The sequence below is a fragment of the Equus asinus genome, chromosome 20, assembly GCF_041296235.1.
Source record: "Equus asinus isolate D_3611 breed Donkey chromosome 20, EquAss-T2T_v2, whole genome shotgun sequence".
NCBI lineage: Eukaryota > Metazoa > Chordata > Mammalia > Perissodactyla > Equidae > Equus > Equus asinus.
The window spans coordinates 95,944,399-95,968,134 of record NC_091809.1 but is presented as its reverse complement, the minus strand read 5'-3'; the positions used below and the strand labels follow the sequence as shown (position 1 = coordinate 95,968,134).

At 42.5% G+C, this 23,736-nt stretch overlaps 1 protein-coding gene across 4 annotated transcripts in view; it reads right to left on the bottom strand.

Annotated features, from left to right (window-relative positions):
• MICAL2 (microtubule associated monooxygenase, calponin and LIM domain containing 2) overlaps window positions 1–23,736 on the bottom strand; it is a 229,247-nt gene that overhangs the window by 6,000 nt on the left and 199,511 nt on the right. For 2 of the 4 annotated variants that reach the window (XM_070491125.1, XM_070491127.1), the window contains 3 exons: window positions 22,866–22,959; window positions 5,458–5,557; window positions 1,021–1,094 (listed from right to left, as the gene is read on the bottom strand). In XM_070491125.1, coding sequence (XP_070347226.1) covers window positions 1,021–1,094; window positions 5,458–5,557; window positions 22,866–22,959 — 268 coding nt within the window. Of the gene's footprint in view, window positions 1–1,020; window positions 1,095–5,457; window positions 5,561–22,865; window positions 22,960–23,736 lie in introns of all 4 variants that reach the window. The other 2 variants (XM_070491126.1, XM_070491128.1) reach the window with 1 other exon arrangement.

Genomic DNA, 23,736 nt, shown 5'->3' with positions numbered 1-23,736 from the left:
ATAGTGCAAAATCCAATAAGGATTTTGTTAGAAATAGAATTCTGTTGCTATAGAGATCACTCTACGAACCACTACTATGTGGGAAAGAACAGGAGAGCCAGAGTCTGTGGCGATCTTTTCCTAAATCTTGGCCCCGTCATTTACCTTGAGCATGCTTTTTAAGTTCTCAGAGACTCAGTTTTCTAATGTAAAATAGGGATAAAATACCTAAATAAGAACGATCATCATGATGATATGTAATATTTACTAAGTGCTTGCCTTTATACCAGACAACCCACAGGTAGGTGCAATGTTTGGTCCATGAAGTATAAAGAAATTATTTAACTTGTTCTTTTCAACCTAGGTCAAAATGTGAGAAAGCCATGCATGGATATGGCCCTAGAAAGACACAGGCACAAAACAGAATGAATACGCCTGGCTGGCTGGAACCAATGAATGCATAAATCAGTAAATTGTGTCACCGAGTTCATTTCAACTCTACCTCGTTCACCGTGGAAATAATTTTCTCACGTGTGATGCCCTGGCCCAGCCCATGCTGGGAAGGACGTTTCCTTTACCATCTCTAGTGCCTGGCAGAACTTGGCCTGTCTTCCTCTGTGCTCCCCAAGTACCTGTGTCGTGGCCCTCATCCCACTGTACCGTAAGGACTGGCCTGGGTGTCGGTCTCCGCAGCAAGACCACAGGCACGGTTGCTCTTCCATGTCTGCCAGGCCCGCACTAGATTCTCAGTGAGTGTTTGTAAATGAATGGACGGATAAGTGAATGAATGCGTGAATAAATGACTTTGTTCCTTTTTTCAAACACGAGATGGAGCAAAATACTGCTCTCACAGCCCAAGTGAAAGAAGCTAAGTGAGGACTTGCTGTGCTGGGGGCGGAGGGCAGAAGGCAGGCTGGCTTTGTGCTCCTCTCTGACTCCCAGGCTGGTTGTGCAAGGCGGGAGGAACACTCTGCTCTGCTCAAGTGTCTTTCTGGGGAAAAACGTCTTCTCCAAGGGCCCCAAACATGTCACCATACTCACCCTCCTTGAGCATCTTCTCTCTTAATTTCTGCTCCAGTCTGCTCTGATGGTCTTCTAATTCTAGTTCTTGGGCCCTGGGGATGGGAAAACATTCAAACTTTGTAAATACTGGAGAGTTGAGTAGACACAGTGACTAATCAGCCCACGACAGTAGCTACTGCATTCTTCTTTCCTTATTAAAACCAGGGTCTTGGAACATCTCTAAACTGAAGGTTTTGCTGCTGCTGGGGTCACTGAGGTGCCAAGAAGGATTGCTGAGATATGGTGAACTCAGGAGATGATGGGGAGCAGTTGAAGGCTGTGATGGGATCTCGGTAGGCTTTGAGAAGGCCACTCAGGCCACCCATCAGGGATGGATAGTGAAGGAGGACTCGAATAGTCCAGGGAGAAGCAATGACAATCTGGAACTCCTCTCTTTTAGGGGCAATACTACCTCAAGTATCACCTGTGACAACTCCCAAATCTCTGATTGTGGAAAACAAGGGGGAAAGAGGAGTGGGACGTTTTCTCCAGGTGGAGGCAATGTAACTCAGGCTGCTCCAGTGTCTGGTTGTAGGAGTGAGGGAAGAAGAGCCAGTGATGCTTTGGAGCAGTGAAGCTGGGGTGCTGGGGACTCAGTGTTTCCACCGATAGCAGCAGCAAAGTCAAGAAGTGTATTGAGTTCTTGGTGAAGGTCAGGTTGGAACTTCTTGACCTTTCCATGTCTGGGGATATCCTGTGGATGTCACAGAGTGTATGTAAGCTCCCCCTGCGCTAGGCCATGTGGTGATGTGGAGGTTCCCCAAACCTTTGCAAATGCAGCTATGGAGTTGCCAGAAGACAGGAGGACCACACACGGATGTGGCGGGGGTCAAGGTGATAGGTATTGAAGTCACGTGATCTCTAAGAGGGAGACTCTAGAGAAAGGAAAGCTTTGAAGACAGGAGCTTGGGAATGCCTACATTTAGAAGCCAAATAAAAGAAGTGGAGCCAGGGAAGAGGCAAGCAAAATGTTGGAAGGAATAAACAAGACATGCAGCATCGCAGAAGTGCAGAGGAAAGTTTTGAGAGAAGAGAGAACTCAAGGGCGTACACTGCTACAGAATCACTGAAGGGCAAGGGCTGAGAAGAAGTCCCTGGGTTTGGCATCTTGGGACCTTCCTTCCAGCCCCACCTGCAGTCTGTGCTTGCATCTGCTATAGTGTTGGGGTCATGTTGCTTTACCCTGCTGCTGTTGTCATTATTTTTACTACTGCTGCTCCTACTTGGGCCAAGGTCCCTGCCTTGTTCAACATTCTGCCTTTTGCTATTGACAGTGAACGTCTCTAGGCCCATGGTGGTAACCAGTGGAGATGCGCCACTCATACTTCCTTTAAGAGAGAACTTTCCAGGAGGAGTGCAGTTAGCTGGCTGCTGCTGCAGAATCCATTCAATGGCATGCTGAGGCCCTGATGTCCCGGGGCAGGTCCCAGCCAATGACTGAACACACCATCAGTACTAGTACCATTCCTGCCCCCCTCTGGCCTCCTCTGTGGGCAGTCTGCTCTCCCGTTGGCCTGGCTGAGCCTTCCTCAGGCTACACTGCAGTCTGAGGCTCCCCTGCCTGATTCTCCTCCCTTCCCCTCTCCTTTCCCAGGAATTGGGACCACAGTACTGTCTGTAGATTCCCCGCTTTTCCTTGCTTCCTTTCCCCTTTATCTTTCACAGGTATTTTCCCAATAAATCTCTCGTACTTCTAATTCTGTCTTGGCATCTGTTTCCCAAGGGACCCAGATGGACACATCAATCTAAGACATTTCTTTTTTTTTTTTTTTTTTTTTTATTAATGTTATGATGGATTACAAGTTTGTGAAATTTCAGTTGTACATTTTTGTTAGTCATGTTGTGGGTACACCACTTCCCCCTCTGTACCCTCCCCCCACCCCCCCTTTTCCCTGGTAACCACCGATCAGATCTCCTTCTCAATATACTAATTTCCACCTATGAGTGGAGTCATATAGAGTTCGTCTTTCTCTGACTGACTTATTTCGCTTAACATAATGCCCTCGAGGTCCATCCACATTGTTGTGAATGGGCCAATTTCGTCTTTTTTTATGGCTGAGTAGTATTCCATTGTGTATATATACCACATCTTCTTTATCCAATCATCAGTTTCTGGGCATGTAGGCTGGTTCCACGAATCTAAGACATTTCTTCTTGTTCATCCAGGTGTTTCTCCAGACTAAAACCTATCCTTTAACAGAGCTCCTAAATGCCTTCATCCAGCGCATATGCTTGAGTTCTCTTTGGAGAAGGTCCCTCTGCAGGGTACTAACTGGGGAAGCCACAGTCACTGAGCAGTAGCGGCAGCAGCTGCCACCTCCCTGGCTCTCACGGGTAGACCCTATGCCCTGACTGCTCCTTCTACAAACCTCCATGGACTCTTGCCATGTTTTCTCATCACTATCATGATCTGGGTTTGCATGTCTGTGTCCCCTGAAACAGTGAGATCCTAGAAGACAGGGACCATGGGCTTACTCACCTTTATTTTCACAGTGCCCAGCACAGCTCTTAGCACATAGAATGTGCCTGATACATTTTTGTTGAATGAATTTTACAATTCAGACCTGGCCCAAAGGCAGATGGTATGATTGTGTAAAAGGGGCTTTATAGTGAGGTGGACGTGGACAAATTACTCAGTTGCTCTGAGTCTCAGTATGTGCAATGATGTAAAAAGTAGTGATAGAACAAATAATTACTACAGATGACCCCTTCTGCCCGCTCGTGGCCTTTCCTTCCATGTCAACAGGGCTCAATGAGTACAACTGCTGGCCTCCTCCCCCAGGGCCCACTCTGACTCACTCTCTCCCCATGGGAGGATGACTGGGTGAACTCAGCTCACACCCTTTCTCTCCTGGCCTGCACCAGATGTGTTCTTGATTACTCTGAGCCTCGCCATAGGTCTAGGGCAAGATTTCTCAATCTTGACACTATTGACATTTTAGGCTGGACAATTCTTTGTTGGTGAGGGGAGAAGGGGTGTCCTGTGCATTGTAGAATGTTTAGCAGCATCCTTGGTCTCTACTGACTAGATACCAGCAGCACCTCCTAATTGTGACAACCAAAAATGTCTCCAGACATTGCTGAATATCCTCTGGGGGGCGACATTGCCTGCACTTGAGACCCACTGGTCTAGAGTAAAAGCCGTGCCCCTAAGAAGCAAGTAGGTCTACGACCTTTTGTGTGGGTAAGTATGTCTAATTCTGGGGTTTGGTTAGTGCAGTGGGTTGAATAGTGACCCCCAAAAGATAGGTCCATATCCTAACCCCCTGGAACCTGTGAATGAGATCTTAATTGGAAAAAGGTCTTTGTAGATGTAATTAAGTTAAGGACTTTGAGATGAGAACATTCTGGATTATCCCAGTGGGTCCTAAACTCAATGATGAGTGTCCTTATAAGAGACAGAAGAGGAGAAGACACAGACACAGAGAAGACAGAGGCAGAGATTGGAGCGATGCAGCCACAAGCCAAGGGACGCCTGGAGCCACCATAAGCTGGAAGAGATGAGGAAGGATTCTCCCCCAGAGGAAGCATGGCTGTCCTAACCTCTTGGTTTCAGATTTCTGTCTTCCAGTACTGTGAGAGAACAAATTTCTGTTGTTGTGAGCCACCCCGCTTGTGGAATTTGTTACTCCAGCTTAGGAAGCTAACACAGTTAGCAGGCCTGCCTGGGCTCTCACATTTAGCCAAGCTAGCTCCTACTGGTAATAAAGGCAATATTTTGATGTTCTATCTATTGACTTCGTTGTCTTATTTCTCACCTAGTTCAGAACTGAGGCAGGGAAGAGGAATGGAATTTGTTAGACCTCTTCCAAGACCCCCCAAATTACCTCTCAGGGTTGGGGAGAAAATGAAGTGAGCCAGCATAAGCGAGAGCACCCAGCATACCTGTGATGCTCAGTGGGTTCAGATCGTTACTTTCTTTCCCCCCAGAATGGTGACGGGTAAGTGACCTTCAACTTTTTCAGAATGTGACAAGAGAGGACAGCCAGACAGATCTCAGTCCTTCAATGCATCAAAGTCACAAAGAGATGGCTAGGCAGGTCTCATCAAGCCCTTCCTGCGATCCGCATTCAGAGGCCACTCACATGCCCCTGTTTGCAGGTATGTGATGGCAGGTGGTTCCCCCCTGGCTTGGGGGACAGGGATGGACTGAAAATACATATCCAAACGCCCTCCAGCTCCAGACCCATTACCTGAGATCTATTTTAGCCATGGGACTCGACAGAGAAAACAGACCACTGAAATTCCCTGTGCTAATGTCAGCATGATATGCAAGGCATTAACTGTCAATTTGCCTCAATCACAATTCTGTATGCACAAGGAGAGAAAATCCCGGGACTTCATCAGAGGAGGGGGAGCCGCCCCCTCCCGCCCCTCTGCTTTTAGGATTCTAGTCCTCTGTGCTGCCTCACTTACCTGATCAGGAGCTCCGACTCATATCGCATTAATTTATTCTTCTCCAGAACCAGCTTAAACCACTCCTGCAAAAGCTGCGCTTCATCCTGTGTGCCTGAATCTGCTTAAGAAATCAAGGCAAATGGGTGAGATTGGCATTTCTCTCTCCATGATCAAACTGCTTTGGAACCACTTTAGCGGGCCGTGTTTGTAGCAAAAAGAGCTCAGCAGGCAGCAGCCCCTGACGGCCTGTTGATGCCTCGAGGTCAGGAGCAGGACAAATACAACCCACCTGTGCACACCCTGGGGGCAGTCCTACTGGACATTCAGGGCGTGAATACTTCATCACCAAGGGTCATATACCCTTAAGCATGCCCTGCCTTAAATGAAACTTCTCCCGCCCACTTGTCCTCCCTAAAACTTCTGTACGTTTATGCCTCAGATCCTCCACCAAAGAAAACCCTCGTAACTCTGCTGGACACTGTCTCCTCTCCTCCTTTCCACCCCGCAAATCAAGTGTATACCGAGTGCCCAGGTCAGGTGCAGCTCCCTTCACGGAGCAAGGAAGCTCACACCACGTTTAGTCATGGAGTGGTGATTGGCATTTTGATTTTTTGCACAAAGAAAAGCCAAATGATGAAAAAAAAATGTTATTAGCTTTGAGTCTCATCGGGAGAAAGTTATAGCCATATATTCTTATAATTTAGAAAATGACCTTTATTAAACAGAAGAATAACCATGAGAAAATTGACACTGCTTTCAGACACTCAAAGTCAGATGCTAAATGTTTAGATACCAAAATGTTAAAATCTGGGCATATTTGAGAAAGAGCAACATAGAGGTGGCTTTCTAGTATTTCACCCTGAAATGAGAACACAGGCTGTATTGCAAAGCTCATGGCCATTCTAGAAGGATTTATACTGGAGGGTCCCGCAGGCAGTGGGGAAAACAGTGCAGACAGAAGACGTGTGAGCTTGGGCAAGTTGCTTAACCTCTTGGAGCCTCTGCTTCCTCATTGGTTAAACTGAACAATAAGATACACAGGCAATATAACAATAATAATAATAATGAGCTACTGTTTATTACGCAGCAATTACATACCAGTCAATGGGCTATGTGCCTTCTACACGGCATCTCATTTAATCCTTACAGCAAACTCACCAGTAGGTTCCCTCACTATCATCACTTGAGAGCTGAAGAAACAGAGGTTTAAAAGACGAAAGTAACTGCCCGAGCTCACAGTCAATAAGCGGTAGAGCCAGGGCTTGAACTCAAGTGAGTCTTATTGGAAGGCCCTGCTCTTCACTGCTTGTGTACCACTCCCTCCTCTCTCTCTCCCTCCCTCTCTAGGCCTGTAAGACAAATAATGCCCCTGGCACATCACATCACAGCAAGTCAAGTCATCCACAAAAAGAGTTCCCTTTTCTCACTGTCTCTTTGACCACCTTTTTATTGATAAGGAAATAGGGGCACAGAGGGATTTATATGCAACGATCCAAATTTTAGTTAGTTAATGGGCAGATGAGTGCCACTATGCAGGTCTTGACTTCTGGAGGATTCCCTCATTCATTCATCCATTGACAACTATTTATTGAATAGGTGTCAGGTACTGCCTTAGGTACTGGGGATACAGTGATAGATAATGCTACATCTCATGAGAAATTTGGAGACAGTAAAGCATAGTGCCTGCCAAAAAGGATATTGCTCCATAATCTTTTGGCTCAGATGGACCCAAAAAGCTAAAATAAAAGAGAACATTAGAAAACTGATCCCACAACAAAGCAGCAGAAAAGGTCTCTGGGAATACAGAGAAGGGAGGGTTTTCCTGGTCAGCATGTGAGGTTGGAGGGGGGTTCTCCTAGTCAGGGTGAGGTTGGAGGAGCCATTTTCCTGGTCAGGGTGTTAGGTTGGAAGGGGGGTTCCTGAGAGAGGTAGGGTATGAACTGGGACATTTAAGAATGGCCATCACTCTGAGAGGAAATAAGAGGATGGGAGAGGAATTTCCAAGAAGAGGAGCAACATCAGAAAAGACGAGGGGATGAGCTAGAAGGTGGCGGGGACAGACATTAGGAAGGGCGACGGAGGCACGGAGGGGTGACGATGAGGCCTGAGAGTATATGAGGATCTCATCATAGAGACCCCTGGACGTCATGCTAAGGGACTAGTACTTTGTGCTGTAGAACACAAAGGGGACACTAATGGTGGTTGAATAGGACAATGATATGTGGAATGTCATAGTAAGGATTAAAGTGGGGAGAGAGAGGAGGGAGGGGAATGAGTAAGATGTTATCCTTTCTTAGGTTTCTTGAATGAATGAATGAATAAACTTATAAACACATTGAGTACCAACATCTAAGCATTGTTTATGGTGCTGAGGGACAGGGATGAATAAGCATTGGTTCCAGCTCTTCAGGAAGCTGGGAGCTTGCAGTCCACTGGGGGAAACCAACACTGCGTAGCCAAATAGAATACAACGTGCCCCCTTGCTGTGCAACACATGAGGGAAGCAATTAATCTCCTGGGGAGGAAGTGAGAGAGGCTGCAGAGAAGAGACAGCAGGTGAGCTCAATCTAAATGGATGAGTAAGAGTTTTCTAGGGAGAGAACGAGGTAAAGAACAAGGTATTCCAGGCATTAGTTGTCGAGTGAAAGAATGAAGTATGTAGACCAGATCTCATATATAACATAGAAGTTAAGAGCATACGCTTTAAACTCAGGCTTGGGAGCCAACTTTCGCTCTTCTACGTACCACTATGTGGGCTAGGACGCTTAATGTAGCCTCCCCAGCTGCAGTCCCCTCATCTGTTATGAAGATGCAGCGGGCTTGTGCACAAAGAGACCTCAACTCAGCCCTGGCACATAATGGGAGCTCAGTAAACTGTGATGGTCATTATTCAAACCACACAAGTACGTGATGGAAGAAGTCTCAGGGGTCATTTATTCCAGCCACGGAGGCACACAGGAATTCCCCCTACCTCCCTGCCACTCCAGCCTCCACTATGACTCCCCGTGTAATAGTGGAATTCCCCACTGTCCAAGCAGCCCACTGCAGGGCATGTATTCTAAGTATTGAAAAACTTCTTTCTATTGGTCTTCCATAGGTTGGAGGCTAGCCACTGAGTCTAGTTTGCCCTCTGGAGGAAACAGAGAGAGCACAAAACTACACATTTTACATGAAAGACGTTCAGATATTTGAAGACAGGTCTCACCATCCACTGAGGTATTCTTTTTTCAGAGTCAGCACCTCCACATCATTCATCGTGTTGTCCTGAAAGGGCTGCCCACCCCTGCTTGCCCTCTAATTTTCCAGGATAAAGATGGAAGACAGTCCCAAATCAAGCAAAATATCAACAGCCCAGAGTAGAGAGACTCTCCAGCACCTTCCGCCTGTGCCCTGGGGCTGCAGAAGTCTTTCTAGCAGCTGTGTCTTCACCTGGCTCTTACTAACTCGCAAACGAATCTGGTCTTTCCACACCAGTGGTGGTGAAGTCTGAGGACTTCATGTTCTATTTGTGCAACTGATCTTTTTCTTAACCTAATTCAAGACTTCATATGAATCTTGTTAAATATCATCTTGTTTGTTTTGTTCCATTACAGGAAAATCTTTTGAATATCTTATCCATCTGGACACGTTTCTCCTAGATTTGGGATTTCTGAGGAATTGATAAATGGGCATCCTCTAACTTTATGTGATACTGAAAAACAAAATGTCAGACAGGCCTGGACCAAGAACAGAGACATCTGGCCCATTAGGGACCTTTCTAGCCTTTAGGTGAGACTGTTCTGTGGGCTCAATGCAGGCACCCAACTGGTATCATCCAGCCCTCATTTCTATATCTTGTCCATTAGGCTGTTACAGGAAACTTTGATAAAAAAAATCATTTCCTGAAATCAAGTTTCACCATGTCTGCCGTGTCCATTGGCACTACCAACCTTGCAAGTCCACCCAGAAAATGAAATGACATTTGTTTTTCACAGCTTCTCAGTAAATAGCAGTGGTTCCTCAGTAACCTCTAAATTTCTTTCTAAATATTTACAATTTCTTTAATAATCCCTTCTAGAATTTTGACAAGGATCGGAATTCATGTTTCTTTCTCATGTGAAAAGTAGAAAATGTACTCATCTCTAGTCTTCTGGTTCTGGAATTCTTCATGAGTTTTCAAAGACTGAGGTTATATCTGCAAGCTATTTCAACACCAGGGAGTTAATTCAGTTCATTCAACAAATTCTGATTGAGTAATGCCACATCCAAGACACTACTCTAAATGTGTCATCTTTCACCTGGGCTTAGAAAGTTGAATTCATTTTTCTCCTATTTTTCTCACCTATCCAGATTCAATTTCCTCTTCTAGGTGTTTGTTTAACATTTCTAGATTGAGGATCATTTTCCTTGACAAAGAAAACAAAAAGCTGAGAGTTGAAAATTCTGTCTTTCCCCATCATGTAACATTACACCATCTGCCTCAGCACTGGGCCTATCCTTTCCTTGTTCCCAATCCAAAAGAAACAGCTTTAAAGGCACTATTTTGCTGTCTTTAGAGTATTTTTTTTTGTTGTTTTTCAGATTCAGCCTCTTTGCTGAATCATATCCCCAGGTTCTAGTCAGAGTTTTATCCTGCATTACATATCGCTTTTTCAACCTTATGTGTCCTTCTAAAATCTGGTCCATGAAACCGCTCCCTGTGTAGCCACACTGATTTCTATTGATGCTTTACCCAACAAACACAGGTTGAACTGAATCAATCAATTTCATTGTCTGTTTTCAATGGATAATTTGCAATTTTACAGCCTACAGTTAATTTTTTAGAGTCTTCCTTTCCTCGATAGTCCAAGTCACTTCGGAGATCTTCAAACACGGAATCATGTGCAGAATTTAGGGCATCTGCCTTCCCAAAGCATTGGGTACTGGTGGACTGTGCCCAGCCCAGACTTGCCTTGCTCTCAACCCCAACAATGCAATGAGACTTCACTTCACAATTTCCATCAACTCATTGCCGCCCATCAGATAGCTTCCTTGTAGGTCCTGACGAGGTCTAGACTGTCCCTCCCTGTAGATGCAGTAGAGTGAAGTGGCAGAGGGCATGGGCTTTGAGACCAATCACACCTGGCTCTGCTGCTTACAAACGTGCGACCTTGCGCAAGTAACCTGGAATCTCTCCCCCTTGGTCTCCTCCTCTGAAAAATGGGGATGATGATGATAGTATCTTCCTCATAAATTGGTTATGGGGATTAAATGAGATGATGCGTGTAAAATGCTCAGCACAGTGCTTGGCACACAGGGAGCATTCCATAAACATAAACAATGTGCCATTGTTATTACTACGTTGTCCTTTCTTCCAGTGTCCGGTCCTATACTTCCACATGGATTATTTTCTGTTCATCTCTAAAACTCAGCTAGAGTGTAATCCCTGACTTGATTAGACATGGCTAAACTTTATCTTGTAGCTTCACGTGAGGTTAGTAAAAACTCTTAAATACTTCTCTTTTTTTTGGTCTCATGTAAACAAAAAGGTCCTGTGGCTGGAAGGCTCACCAGCACTTGCTTGGAAAGGCTTGACACTGCTCCGTGCCTACACGGGTGGTTTGCTCAACCACATCTCCATCTGGTCCCACGGCTGCTGTTGAACAGGAGGCCCTACAAGGGCAAGGCTGTGACTCCTATATCTGGGAACCAGGATGCAGGTAGGATGGTGCAGCCGGAAGGCAAGCAGCCTCCAGCTGTGACTAGAATAGCCGTTACTTAACCCTTACTGCCACGTCTGCTTGTGTCCACTATCAACTGGTTCTTCATTTGCTCCTGTGCCCTTGTATCACGCCTTTTCCAAGACATAATGCAAGGATTCCACTTGCTCAGGGGAAAGAAATAATCAAAACTCAACACAAAACAACTTTGTATTAATGGAGTCATTTAAATGGACCCACTTTTCCCTAAGTGAGCTCTCCAAAATGCAAAGCAAATTCTGTCACTCTGTACTGAAATTCTTCAATAACTTCCCACAACCAAGTTCAAGCCACCTAGTGTGGCAACACTTGGTCCCTGCTCACATTGGAGTGACTGGCACTCAAAGGTTGTAACATTTTTCTCAACGAATAATAACAGAATAAATGAACAATCTATTCTTTAAGGTCATGGCTCTTTAACCATTTTCTTTTGCTGGTAATGTGGAATACTTCTCTGATTGTGTATTAGCGTGTGGTTTTTCCAAGTTGGTTCTTGTTTGGTTCACAAAGATCTAATTCTTCAGATGTGATTTCCCACCTCCTTAGAATCTGTGAGATGTCCTAATTTGGTGTTTGTTGCAATTTTGTCAACGTCCTCAACATCCTCACTGATGATCTGGGGCATGAAAGGGCATTAGAGAAAGTCCAGCCAGAACTCTCAGAAGCACTGGCTGGGTTTCAGCTCCCGCTTCTACTTCTCTGTCTCTGGTCAGCTCTTAGCTCCTGCGCTCATCCACAGGCCTATTTCATTTAAATCTCCAGCCAGGCCTTCTGTACCCAGCGCTCTGGGTACACTGACCTCCCACAGGCTCCCTACATATGATAGTGATCACCCGAAAAGCTGCACTGTGGGTCTGGTTTGATTCAGTCTTGACAAAGCCAGGATGGTGGAAGGTAACGTGCGATTCCTTTCTGGGAGCCAGAGGCTGCAGCTGAAAGACAAAAATTCTGGTCCTTCCTTTTTTAAATACCTTTTGTTCTGTTTTGCTTATAGCTACATATCTTTAATCATAAATAAAGTTTTTCTTGCTTTTGAATTTTATTGAAATGATATCATACTGTATGTAGCCTTCAGTAATGTGCTTGTCTTAAATTCCATATTATGTTTCTAAAATGCATTATGTTGCTCATTCATTTTCACAGCTGTATATATAATATTCAGTGGCATATGCCACAGTTAACTATACCATAATTTGTCCATTCTCCTGTTAATGGATATCTGGGTTGTTCTGAGTGTTTTGCTATTGCGAATGACACTGCTATGAACATTCTTTTATGTGTCTTCTGGTCCATGTGCACAAGAGTTTCTCTGGAATATACTCTTAGGAATGAAATCCTTAAGTAGCACTGTATGCAAATGTTCACTTTTACAGCATAAAAGCTAATTGTTTTCCAAAGAGTTGTGACTGTTTACACTCCCACTAACATTGAGTAAGAGGCCCCCTTGTTCCTCATTCTGCCAAATACTCAGTATTATCATGTTTAATACTTGTCAATAATTTAACAGTTTAAAGCAGTTTCTCACTGTAGTCTTACTTCACATTTTCCTAATTACTAATGAGTATTCCTCTGTGAAACGTATATTTCTATCATTTGCCTATTTTTATATTGAGTTGTTTGCCTATTTCTTATTGATTTGTAAGAGTTCTTTACATATTCTGTAATCCTGATTCTCTTTGGTTATATTTGCAAATCTATATATGTATTTACATATTGCAAATATATTTTCTAAATGAGTGGCTTTTCTTTTCCTTTATAGTGTCTACAGACTGCTGACTTGAGGTAAAAAATTCTTCTTTTTTTTTTTTTTGCCAAGAAAGATTTGCCCTGAGCTAACATCTGTTGCCATTCTTCCTATATTTTGTATGTGTGTTGCCACCACAGCACGGCTGCCAACGAGTGGTATAGGTCCGCCCCTGGGAACTGAACCCAGGCTGCCAAAGCTGAGCACACTGAACTTACCACTAGGTCATGGAGCTGGCCCCTAAAAAAAGATTCTCCTTAACTTTTCAAGTTTCGTTTTTCATATTAAAGTCTTTAATCTTTGTGAAATTTATTTGTTTGTATGGTGTAAGGTAAGGATTGATTTCATTTTTCCCTGTATGGAAAACCAACTGCCCCAGAATCACTGATTTTCTGTGACCTGCAATGCTACTGCAGGCTTATGTCAGGTTTTCACATACGGGGGATTATGTTTGGGTCTTTTGGTGGCTTTCAGATAACATTTAAAATTGGCTTCACAGAGGTTGTGCACATTGTTGTCAGATGTACTCCTAGGTACCTTATGTTTTTATGCTGATGTAAGTAATAACTTCTGTGTTATTTCATTTTCTAGAAATGGATGCTGCGATACAAAAATGCAATTGATTTTTCTGTTTTGATCTTATATCCAATCACTGTGATACAGGCTCTTATTATTTTAAAAAATTTATCTGTACATTATTTTGAGCTTTCCATGTGGATAATTCTATCATCTGCAGACAGCAAAAATTTGTTTCTTCCTTTCCAAACCTTACGCTATTTTCCCCTGTCTTGCTGCCCTGGCTGGGGTCTCCTGGACAATGTTGAACAGAAGAGGTGATGGTAGGCTTCCTTCTTTTATTACTGAGTTTAGAAGAAATGCTTCTAATATCATACCATTCAACAATGATGTTTCCTGCAGGTTTTGGAAGATATCCTTCAAATCAAGAAAGTTCTATCCTGTTCTATTCTTTTTTTGCTGAAAGTTTTTATCCAAAATAAGTGTTGAATTTTGTTAAATGATATTTTCCTCTATTGAAAAGACCATATGGTTTTCCCCTTTAATTTGGTAATGTGGTGATTGTTAAGTCACTCTTAGATTGCCAAATTTTAAAATTAGTTGGATTAAATGTTCATTATATTCTTTCTTACATCTTTTTGAATCTTTGCTGTATCAGTGGTTACATCTGTCCCTTTCATTCCTAATTTATTTATTTCTTCTCTTCTATCTTTTTTTAAAAAACCAATTTAAGAGGATTGCCTTTGGTCTTGTATTAGTCTTTCAAAAGAAACAGCACTTTGCTAGCTTGATTCTCTCTATTTTATCTTTATTCTCTGTTTACTTCTACTCATATATTTATTATCTTCTTTCTTCAGGTTTATTTTTTCTTTTTCTAAATTAAGTTGGACACTTAGTTCATTACTTTTCAGCCTTTCTCCTTTTCTAATAAAAGTATTTAAGACAATATCTCTAAGCACCAATTTCACTGCATCCTATGAGTTTTGATCCACTGTTTTCATTTTCATATTTCATATATTTTAACTTTCCATGTATTTTTTAAAAGATCTATTTGATTTTTCTTTGATCCATGAGAAATGCATATTTTTACTTTCCAAATGCATGGTTTTAAAAAATATCTTTGGGTTATTGATTTCTAAGTTAATTACACTGTAGTATAGAACGTGGTCTGTATAATACAGATTCTCTGAGATTTACTTTATGAAGTAATATAGTCAATTTTTGTAAGTCATCATGAGAACTTGAGAAGAATACACATTCCCTAATGTGAGGGTACAGGATTTTATACACGTCCATTAAATTAAAGCTATTAATTGCATTGTTCAAATTTATACTAATGTTTTGTCTGCCTGACTACCATTAATTGAGGGACACACTAAAATCTGCCATGAGAGTACAAGTTTCTCCCTGGAGTTTTATCTTTCTGTTTTATATATTTTTGAGCCTGTTATAGTCAATATGTACACATTTAAAACTGGCAAATATTCTTGGTGAGTTTGATCATTTTAAAATTTTGGAGTGACCTGTTTATTCCTAATCATAGTTTTGGCATTAAAGCCTGTTTTATCTGCTTTTAATATAACTACCCCAACTTTATTTACTTAGGGTATATTTTGTCATCCTTTTACTTCAAACCTTTCTGTTTATTTATGTTTTATTCGTATCTGCTCAACAGCATATAGTTGGGTGTTGTTTTGTTTATTAACTGCCATTACTATTACTGAGATATTTGGACTCATTTCTACTGTCTTTCCTCGTATCTTTTTCTACGCTTTTAAGTTTCTATTTAGAATTGAGTCGGGATTTTGGTTTGGTTGATTATTTTTTCTTATTTCTTCTTCCTCTGTTTCTCCCAACTGATTTGGAAGTTATATACTTTGTTTCTGTTCTTTTAGTGATTACACTTAAAATTTAAATAGGTATTTTAAATACCCTATCAAAGTCTAAACTTAATCAACACCTCAGCCTCCTTTTAAACAATATAATGATCCTGGAACACTTTACTTCTAATTTTTCAACTCCAAACTTACATCTATTTTAGTCCAGTATTTTAGTTCTATCTTAAAAAAAAAAAAACTACAATATTTTATATTGACAATGTTTATTTGATTTTACATATCTACTATTTTTTTCATTTACCATTTCTTCTTGCATATTTCAGAGCATCCTTTCGGGTTTATTATTTTTTTCCTTATTCTCCAGAATTTTGTTTGTAGTTAACTTTTTTTTTAAAGATTTTATTTTTCCTTTTTCTCCCCAAAGCCCCCCGCTACATAGTTGCATATTTTAGTTATGAGTCCTTCTAGTTGTGGCATATGGGATGCCACCTCAGCATGGCTTGATGAGCAGTGCCATGTCTGTGCCCAGGATCTGAACTGGTAAAACCCTGGGCCACAGAAGTGGAACATGCGAGCTTAACCACTCGGCCACAGGGCCGGCCCCAGTTAACGTTTTTTTTAACTGAATATTTATTGTGCATTTGTTCTTGAAATACAATTTTTTGGGGTGCACTGTTCTAGCTTGAAAATTATTTTCTTTCAGCTGTTTGAAACTATTATTCCATTGTCTTCTAACATCCATTTTTGCTGTGGAGAAGAGGACTATTACTATAAATTTTGTGCTTTTTTAAGGTAAATTATCTTTTCTTTTTATCCACTTTAAGATCATCTTTCTGCCTTTGGTGTCCTACATTTTCACCTCATTGTGCTTAGGTAAGTGTGGATTTATTTTAAATTTATCCTGATTTCTGTATCTTGGGCTCTCCCTGTATCTGTAGATTCATGTCTTTCACCTATTTTGGGAAAAAATAAAGCTAACATTTATATAGCATGCATTTGGTTCGAGGCCCTGTTCTAAATACTTTGCTACAGTATCTCAGGCTCTATTTCTTCAAATAATACCCAACCTTAATTTTCTCTGTTCTCTCCTTCTGAAACTCCAATTGAACACATACCAGACTTTCTCATTCTATGTCTACAAACTACTCTTTCATATTTTCCATCTCCTTCTATCTCTGTGGTGCATTCTTCAAATAGACTGTCCAATTCACTAATTCTCTCTTCTGCTGTGTCTAAGCTGCCGATTAGTGCATTCACTGAGTTTTTAGTTTCATTGAACATATTTTTCATTTCTCAACTCTCCATTTACTTTATTTTTAAAAAATATATTCCTGGTCATTTTTCCCTCAATTTTTTATTTGAAAAAAATTTAAACCTAAAGGATTAAACATTATATTTGTTACATTTATTTCTATTCTTTTCATCTAGAACATCTTCCTAAGTTTCTCCCCTCACCCCTTTTTTTATGACATTGACGTTTGTCAGTTATTTTGTAGATTGTCTCTCAATTCGGATTTGTCTGGTTGTATCCTTATGGTTAAATTCAAGTTAAGCATTTCTGGCTGAGGTGCTGCATAAGTGCAGATGTATCTTTCTTAGTAAATCAGAGCAGGAAGCTCATGATGTTAAGTTTGATTATTTTTATGGTTGGTTAAGGTTAAGGTTAAGGTGGTGTTGCCTGTTCGCTTTTATAGTGTTTTTCTGCTTGCTCATTTTTGTCTGTAGTCTAGCCTTTCTTTAACTACTTTACACCTAGACATAGGATATTCTATATCTAGTAATTAATAGAGATGAAGTTCTTGGCCATTTAAATTTGTTTTTGTTGACTCTCATTCTTAGTGGCTTGCTTCCTTGTGTTTCAGGTGATTTAAAAAATTATTATTATAAGCTCATAGTTTCTGGAACTTAATCTGTCTGAATCCTGAAAGTCTAAACTGAGGCATAGTTTCTTTCATAGAGGATCTATAATTGTTTTTTGAGGAGCTAGAGACCTAGTTTAATGTGGCAATCTTAGGGTTGCTCCCTTGCTTTTTGTTGGTCCCGAGTCTTAGACTCTAAAATCACCGATATCCATCCCCAAGGCAACCCTGGATGTCTGGTTTTGTGTCTGCTTCCCTCCTGGTACATGCAAGTTTTAGCATACCTTTCTTCTCCTTCTTCTCTTCCTCCTCTTTCTTGGCCCTGAGAGATCTATCTCACTTACTTAAGGGCCTAGTAATGTTTTTAAAAATATGCCTGTTGTAGTAAATGAGCTTTTATATATCCAGTCCACCATTCAGCTCTTCCACAATTCTTAGGAACCTCATTTTGTATCCTTGGCTGAGGCAGCCATTTGGTTATTTAGTTTCAAGTATTTTTCCAGGTAAAGTTATTATGGCAGTGTTTTTCAAAACTGAGGGTTGCAAAATTAATTTTATGGGTCATAACAAGCACTAAAAATAGACAGAATAGAAAGTACTGGTCTTTCATATGTAGCAAAGTTTAGTATTATTTCTTGTAACATTTTATTCAGTTATACACTTACGTGTACTAACTTGTGATATAAAATGTATTTCTTGCCGCTGTGGGGGTAATATTTTTGTGTAAAGTAATGCTCCAGGGCACATAACTTTGAGGCCTCAGTGACCCTGGAATCTATTCAATGGAGAAGACTCAAGACTTCCTCAGGAAGAGAATCTTAGCCTTGCCTACACTGGGCCCATCTCTGTTACAAGGCCACTGATTTTCCACCAGGTGGCCACTGAGGCTGGAAAAAGAAGTGAGTATGTAATAAATGGAGTACGGATATTTGTTGAGTGAGAAAGTCAGCCTTGGGCCTCGAGCATCCCTGCATGTCTCTGCTGAGTATGCCAAACCGCAAAGCCTGACCATGCTCTGACCCAGAGCCATTCCTGCAACTAGCCAGGTAGACAGTTCTGAGGAGTGGGTCAGGATCCCACAGCATGGCTACAGTGCAACTACTTGTTTCCTGGGGAGGGGGACTGGCTCATTTACTGGTTGCCATAAAAGCTGCTGAGTTCCTTGGCTGTGGCACAATCCATTGTGTGCAGAGTGGCCATCTGGGCCTCTCAGGTCACACCATGGCACTTGGGTACAGGACAACTGGTACTATGCTGCAATTACTGCTGTTTGCTGTGCTGTGAGTAATAGACTCCTTGCTCTGATGCACTGAATTTCACTGTCTACTTTCAGCACATAGAGTTGTGGCAAACCCATCCAAACTCCTTGCTCAGCCATCAGCTTTGGAGATTTGTTACTCCTGGCCATTCTCTATGAGACCAGAGCTCTTTCCTGTCAATATTCCATTATATTATGTGAGGAAATAATATTATTTGTGCTTCTAATTTTATGGCCACCCTGTATTCAGACAATCAGATTCCTCCAGGATCACAGAAGGACGTCAACCCTTCCTTTGCTCTGCTGACCTTTGAGGGCACAGCGTCCGGCCACTCCTAATGGCTGACCAGAGGGTATGGCCTTGGACTCACTATCTTTCAGTAGTGGATGTAGGGAACAAATAATTATGGAAGGTCACCTAAAGCTGTCTATTCCTTGAAAACTAACCCCAAATTATCAGAGTGTCAGAGAGGCATGTTTCACAACCAAGGTGTTTTGCTCTCATTGTGGAACCACTTTTACTGAATTGTAGTTTTTTTTGGGGGGTGGGGGACAGTATGAGTCTACATTGAGATCCTTATATACAGACATTAAATTAATGAATTATACATATTTATAGAAACCAACTTAAATCTCCTCTAGGGAGTGTAGCTATAAACGAATGTGAATGAATGAACAAATAAATAGGTACGATCAGAGAAATCATTGACCATGGAGCTTTGTTTCATGATAGGGATATAAAAGAAAAGAGAAAGAATTAATCATATTGAACACCTATTATATACCAGGCACTTTTTTTTAGGTGCTTTACTAACATTATTTCATTTAGTCTTTTCTTCATTCCATCCCCATCAGGTTGGTATTATTGGTCCAATTTTAGAGATGAGAAAGTTTGGCAGAGAGGTTAGTAATTGTTGTATAAGGACGGCATCGGGATTCAAACTCAGGAGTGTGTGACTCTAACTGAATTACAGAACTGTGGCACACCGACCCAGTCTCTTTGCTTGCTTAGTCATCAACTTTGGAGTCCTGTTACTGCTGGCTATTCACTATGAATGGCATGGGGATTCAAAATCACAAACGTATAACTCTAACATCTATGTCCTTTTCAGGACACCTCACTGTTACATTATCCAGGAAACTATTATTCCTTCTGTTTATCAGCAGCAGTCAAGATGAAGACCACAGAGTATCAGCCAAACTACTTCCCTCTTCCTGGCTATGTTTCTTTGCGATTTCTCTTGTCATAAGGTGTGCTCCTGCTGCCACCTGCTGGCAGCCTTGCACATCCTGCGATTTCTTTGTAAACCCTTCATCTGTGTGAAGAAGTCATCGGGCTCCAAAAAAGAAAGCAAGAAGCTCAATGCAGGTAACCAGCTGACAAACCTTCCCCAAATTTGGTAAAGCTATAAGGGAGGAACAATTCCCATACACTTCCCCTGAGGACAAATCCTTTCTCCCTCAAAGCTGTTCTCAGTTTTCGTCAGATTTCACCTGTCTCCAGGTAGAAAGAAAGAGCAGAATCTATTATTCACATCATCTAAATTTTAATGGTGGTCTCTTACTAAATTGGGGTATTCCATAGCCCCGGCACCTAACACTGACCGCCACACTGACAACCAACAAACCAGTAGCTAACTGTGCCTTGATCAAGAAAAGTCTAAACTGCTGGCAGAGCTCCGTATGGCCTCCTCACAGAGGGTGGGGCCCAGGGCAATCGGGCTGCCAGATATCCTGGTCCTTTACTCTGGGCAGCCAGGACCACCAGGGGAATCTATTCCCTTTGTCAAGGACATCCATCCATACCATGCACACACACAGTCATACATACACTGTACCGAACATAATGACATAATGTCATCTGGGGTGGATTGTTGGATTTCGGTTTTTCTTTGTTTCCCTTTCCTTGACAAAATGGGGAAAAACCCTTCCCGGGGGTGGGGAAGCTTATTTCTGACTGTTGGGAAAAAAGAAAGCAGGAATTGTTGTCACGACAATTAGGAGCTCATCAAAGCCTCATTTTGCTCATCAGCCATCATTGCCCTCCGTCCCGCACCCCCGCATGTTCCTCTAATTCAATGGCCGCCTAATGAATAACTCCTAGGAACAAAAGACCCTTTCAGGCTGGCGCACATAATTATTAGAGGAGACTTACATAAGTGTCGCAGACTGCTCATGTTTTCAGGCCTGTCTCTAAATTTGGTTATTCACAACCTTTATAGCTCAATATTATTGCCTAACTGTGATCATTTTCTAATTATCCTAATAATACCTATTAAATAATTCCCATTAAATCACTTGAACCAGAACAGCACAGGCCAGCTCAAATACAACTTAACCTAATAAGCATTGGTCATTCATTAAGCACCAGGGCAATCTCTTAAAGGGGCTGAATAGAATATTAAACCGCAAAGGAATACTATTATTGCACAATGTTATTACAAGTTAGAGTGTATTAATTTTGATGCCTGGTTTGCAAATCTTCCATTTGGTTTCCTTTGGGGCCACTCTCTCTGACTTGACTCTTACAGGCTCCAGCTCTTGTCGATCTGCATCTGTCACCCACACAAGGACAATCAAGAAGAAAAAGGCCCATAAACTTAAGAGGGGAATTAAATTAGCAAGGATATAAAGGGAATGGATGGAATCTATCTTCTGGCTGGGTTAACACGCATTTGAAGACACCACAGGCTGGCTGGGTTTCTTCAGCTGATAACTCGAATAGCCTTTCTTTACATTTAGGGGTGAGACAGAGTTTCAGAAGCTTTAAAAATTTGGTTTCTGGAATTTAAATTTCAAGCAGTAAAGATTACAGAGTCAATTCTTTAAAAGTGTATGTATGTGAATGTTGAGTAATATTTTGTGAAATAGTATCAGGTAGCATTGGTCGAATGCTTACAGTGTGGTAGACACTCTGAGAGTCACCTTGCCGACCCAAATTCTTAATTCTCCAAATGACCTGGTAATGTGGAGATTATTAGCTCCATTTTTCAGATAAGGAATCTGGGGCCAGAGAGGTTAAGTGATTTTTCCCAGGACCACACAGTTTAAAGGCAGTGGAAGAGAATTTGAGCACACGATCCTTGATGCCTGTAATTCTACTTGCCCCGCCATGCCATACTGCCTCCCCAGCAAAATGAAACATGCCCTCGCTTTGCCGGTTCATCCTTTGCATTTCTAAGGCTCTCCCTGAAATCCGCAGATTCCTAAAGACAAGTGCCAGCACCTTCTTGATTGGAAGTAGGACCAAACATCAAACAAGGACGGTTGATTTTAATCAAAGGTTCCAACAGCAGCTGTAAAGACAGGCAGCATCCGTCACTCCAAACAGCAGGACACAGTCAAGAGTTCTGTAATGAAATCTACTTCTGATGAGTGGACTTGGGTTATCTTTGCAAGGAAATGCAAACTGTAATTTAGTAAGACAAGGAACAAATACTTCTTAATCTGGTCTCCACGTCAGGCACTGTGCTAGGGCTTCTGCATAAATTGTTTTAGCCGATCCTCACCACGAATCCAAGAGACAGGTGTGATTACCCCTCCTCCTTTACAAAGAAGGAAACTGAGGCACGGGGGTAAAGTCAGACCCCAATGTTTCCATGCTATCCAGAGACGAATTAACCATACAGCCAATGAAGCTGACACCGCAGGGCCCCCGGGCCCTTGCCAGGCTCTGGAAGCAGCCCTCACAATGTTGCGTGCATGACTTTGTGATTCTGATCCCCTTCCACCCTCATGCTGGTTCCTATCACAGCACCTGTCCTCCTGTCTTGCAGTTTATCTCTTTGCATATCTGTGCCCCTCAATGGACTATAAACTTCTCAAAGGCTGAAACTGTCTCATGCTCCTTATTATAGACCCACGGTCTTCATGCCCAACTCCTGGAGGTCTTCACCTGATGAATTCTGTTGGGAATCTAGGAATCTGAAGCCATCAGTGGAATAGTCACCATTTATTGCTTTACCTTGTGCCAGGCCATGTGCTAATTTATGCATCACACATAATTTCTTCTTTAGTCCTTATACGAGTTCTAAAATCACTATTATTCCCATTTTCAAGAGAAAACAAAGTTCGTAAAGGTTTAGGGAGGGATTGGCCCACGGTCATAAGACAAGTAAAGGGAGAAACCAGGACTTTGACTCACCACCAACATTGCTTGAACGCCCAAATATTCCTCCGGAATTTATCTTAACCCCTCAACTGCAAAGAACATTCACACTAGCGGAGGAGAACTGGGCAGACCAGAAATCCAGTTACAACGCCCCCAGGCTGACCAATGCCCCTAGGAATTTCAAATGGGAATGCCAGTCTGATTTTGAAAGTGTGAAGCAGTTGTGGATTTAGCACTCTGTGTCAATGTTGACAGATCCCCAGAGGGTGGCAAACTCTCGCTGTTCGGCCCAGATGGCTGGACCAGCGTATTCTCAGACCACAGACACAGCCCCGCTGGGGCTGTTGCACAGATCTGTTGCACAGATCTGCTGGGATGCCTACCTGCTTCTCCTCTCAGCGCCTTCTCCAGCCTCACGCCCTGGATCTCGGAAGCCCTCTGCCGCTCCTCCACCTCCTCCAGCTGCCTCTGGATGGCCTGCAACACCAGGATCACATGTCATGTGGGGACTCCTCATGTGCAGTCACACGAGTGGGCTGAGTCTGCCACTTACTTTCCAAGAGGAAGAGGCCCTGTCCCTCAGGGTGTCCCTCCTTGATTGACTGGAGAAGGACCTCTGAATTCCCAAACAACTAGATCGTGGCGTTTCCCTTATTTAGTATGAAAACACACAGCAAGGAGTCTGTGTGTAAGCTCAATTTCCCCCAAGTAGACATTAAAACAGCCCCCTTTGACCACCCAGTCACACAGGTGCTCTGGGGCAGAGGGTGTGGGCTGTGTGGGCGGTCCTCAGGGCTCCTGGACTCCTCGGAGCCTCAGCCTCTGACTACAGTCATGGCATAGCCACCCAAGCAGCAGCCATGACTCAGGGTAGGACAGGGGCTCGGGGCCAAAGACGGAGCATGCTCATATTCCATTTCCCTGGAAGAACCAGCAGAGACCTCCCCAGAAGCTGGTCTGGAGCAGGAGACCTGGACCAACTCCTGGGTCGGGTATCCCTCTCTGTGTTTGTCCTGCTCCTGTCCTCAGCTATAAATCGTACCTATTCATTCACCGCACCGCAGGGCTAATGCCAAGGGCCCTTTTACTGTGGATGTAGACGGGTGGCTTTGTTACTAGCAGGTTATTAAGAAAAGACACAAGATGTTTAACCCGTTTAGGGACAACCTAACACCCTCCTCAGATTCACCATCTATTAAGGCACCTATTAAGGTTTGGGGTCATGACAGGGTTTGCATTTACACGTTTATTTTC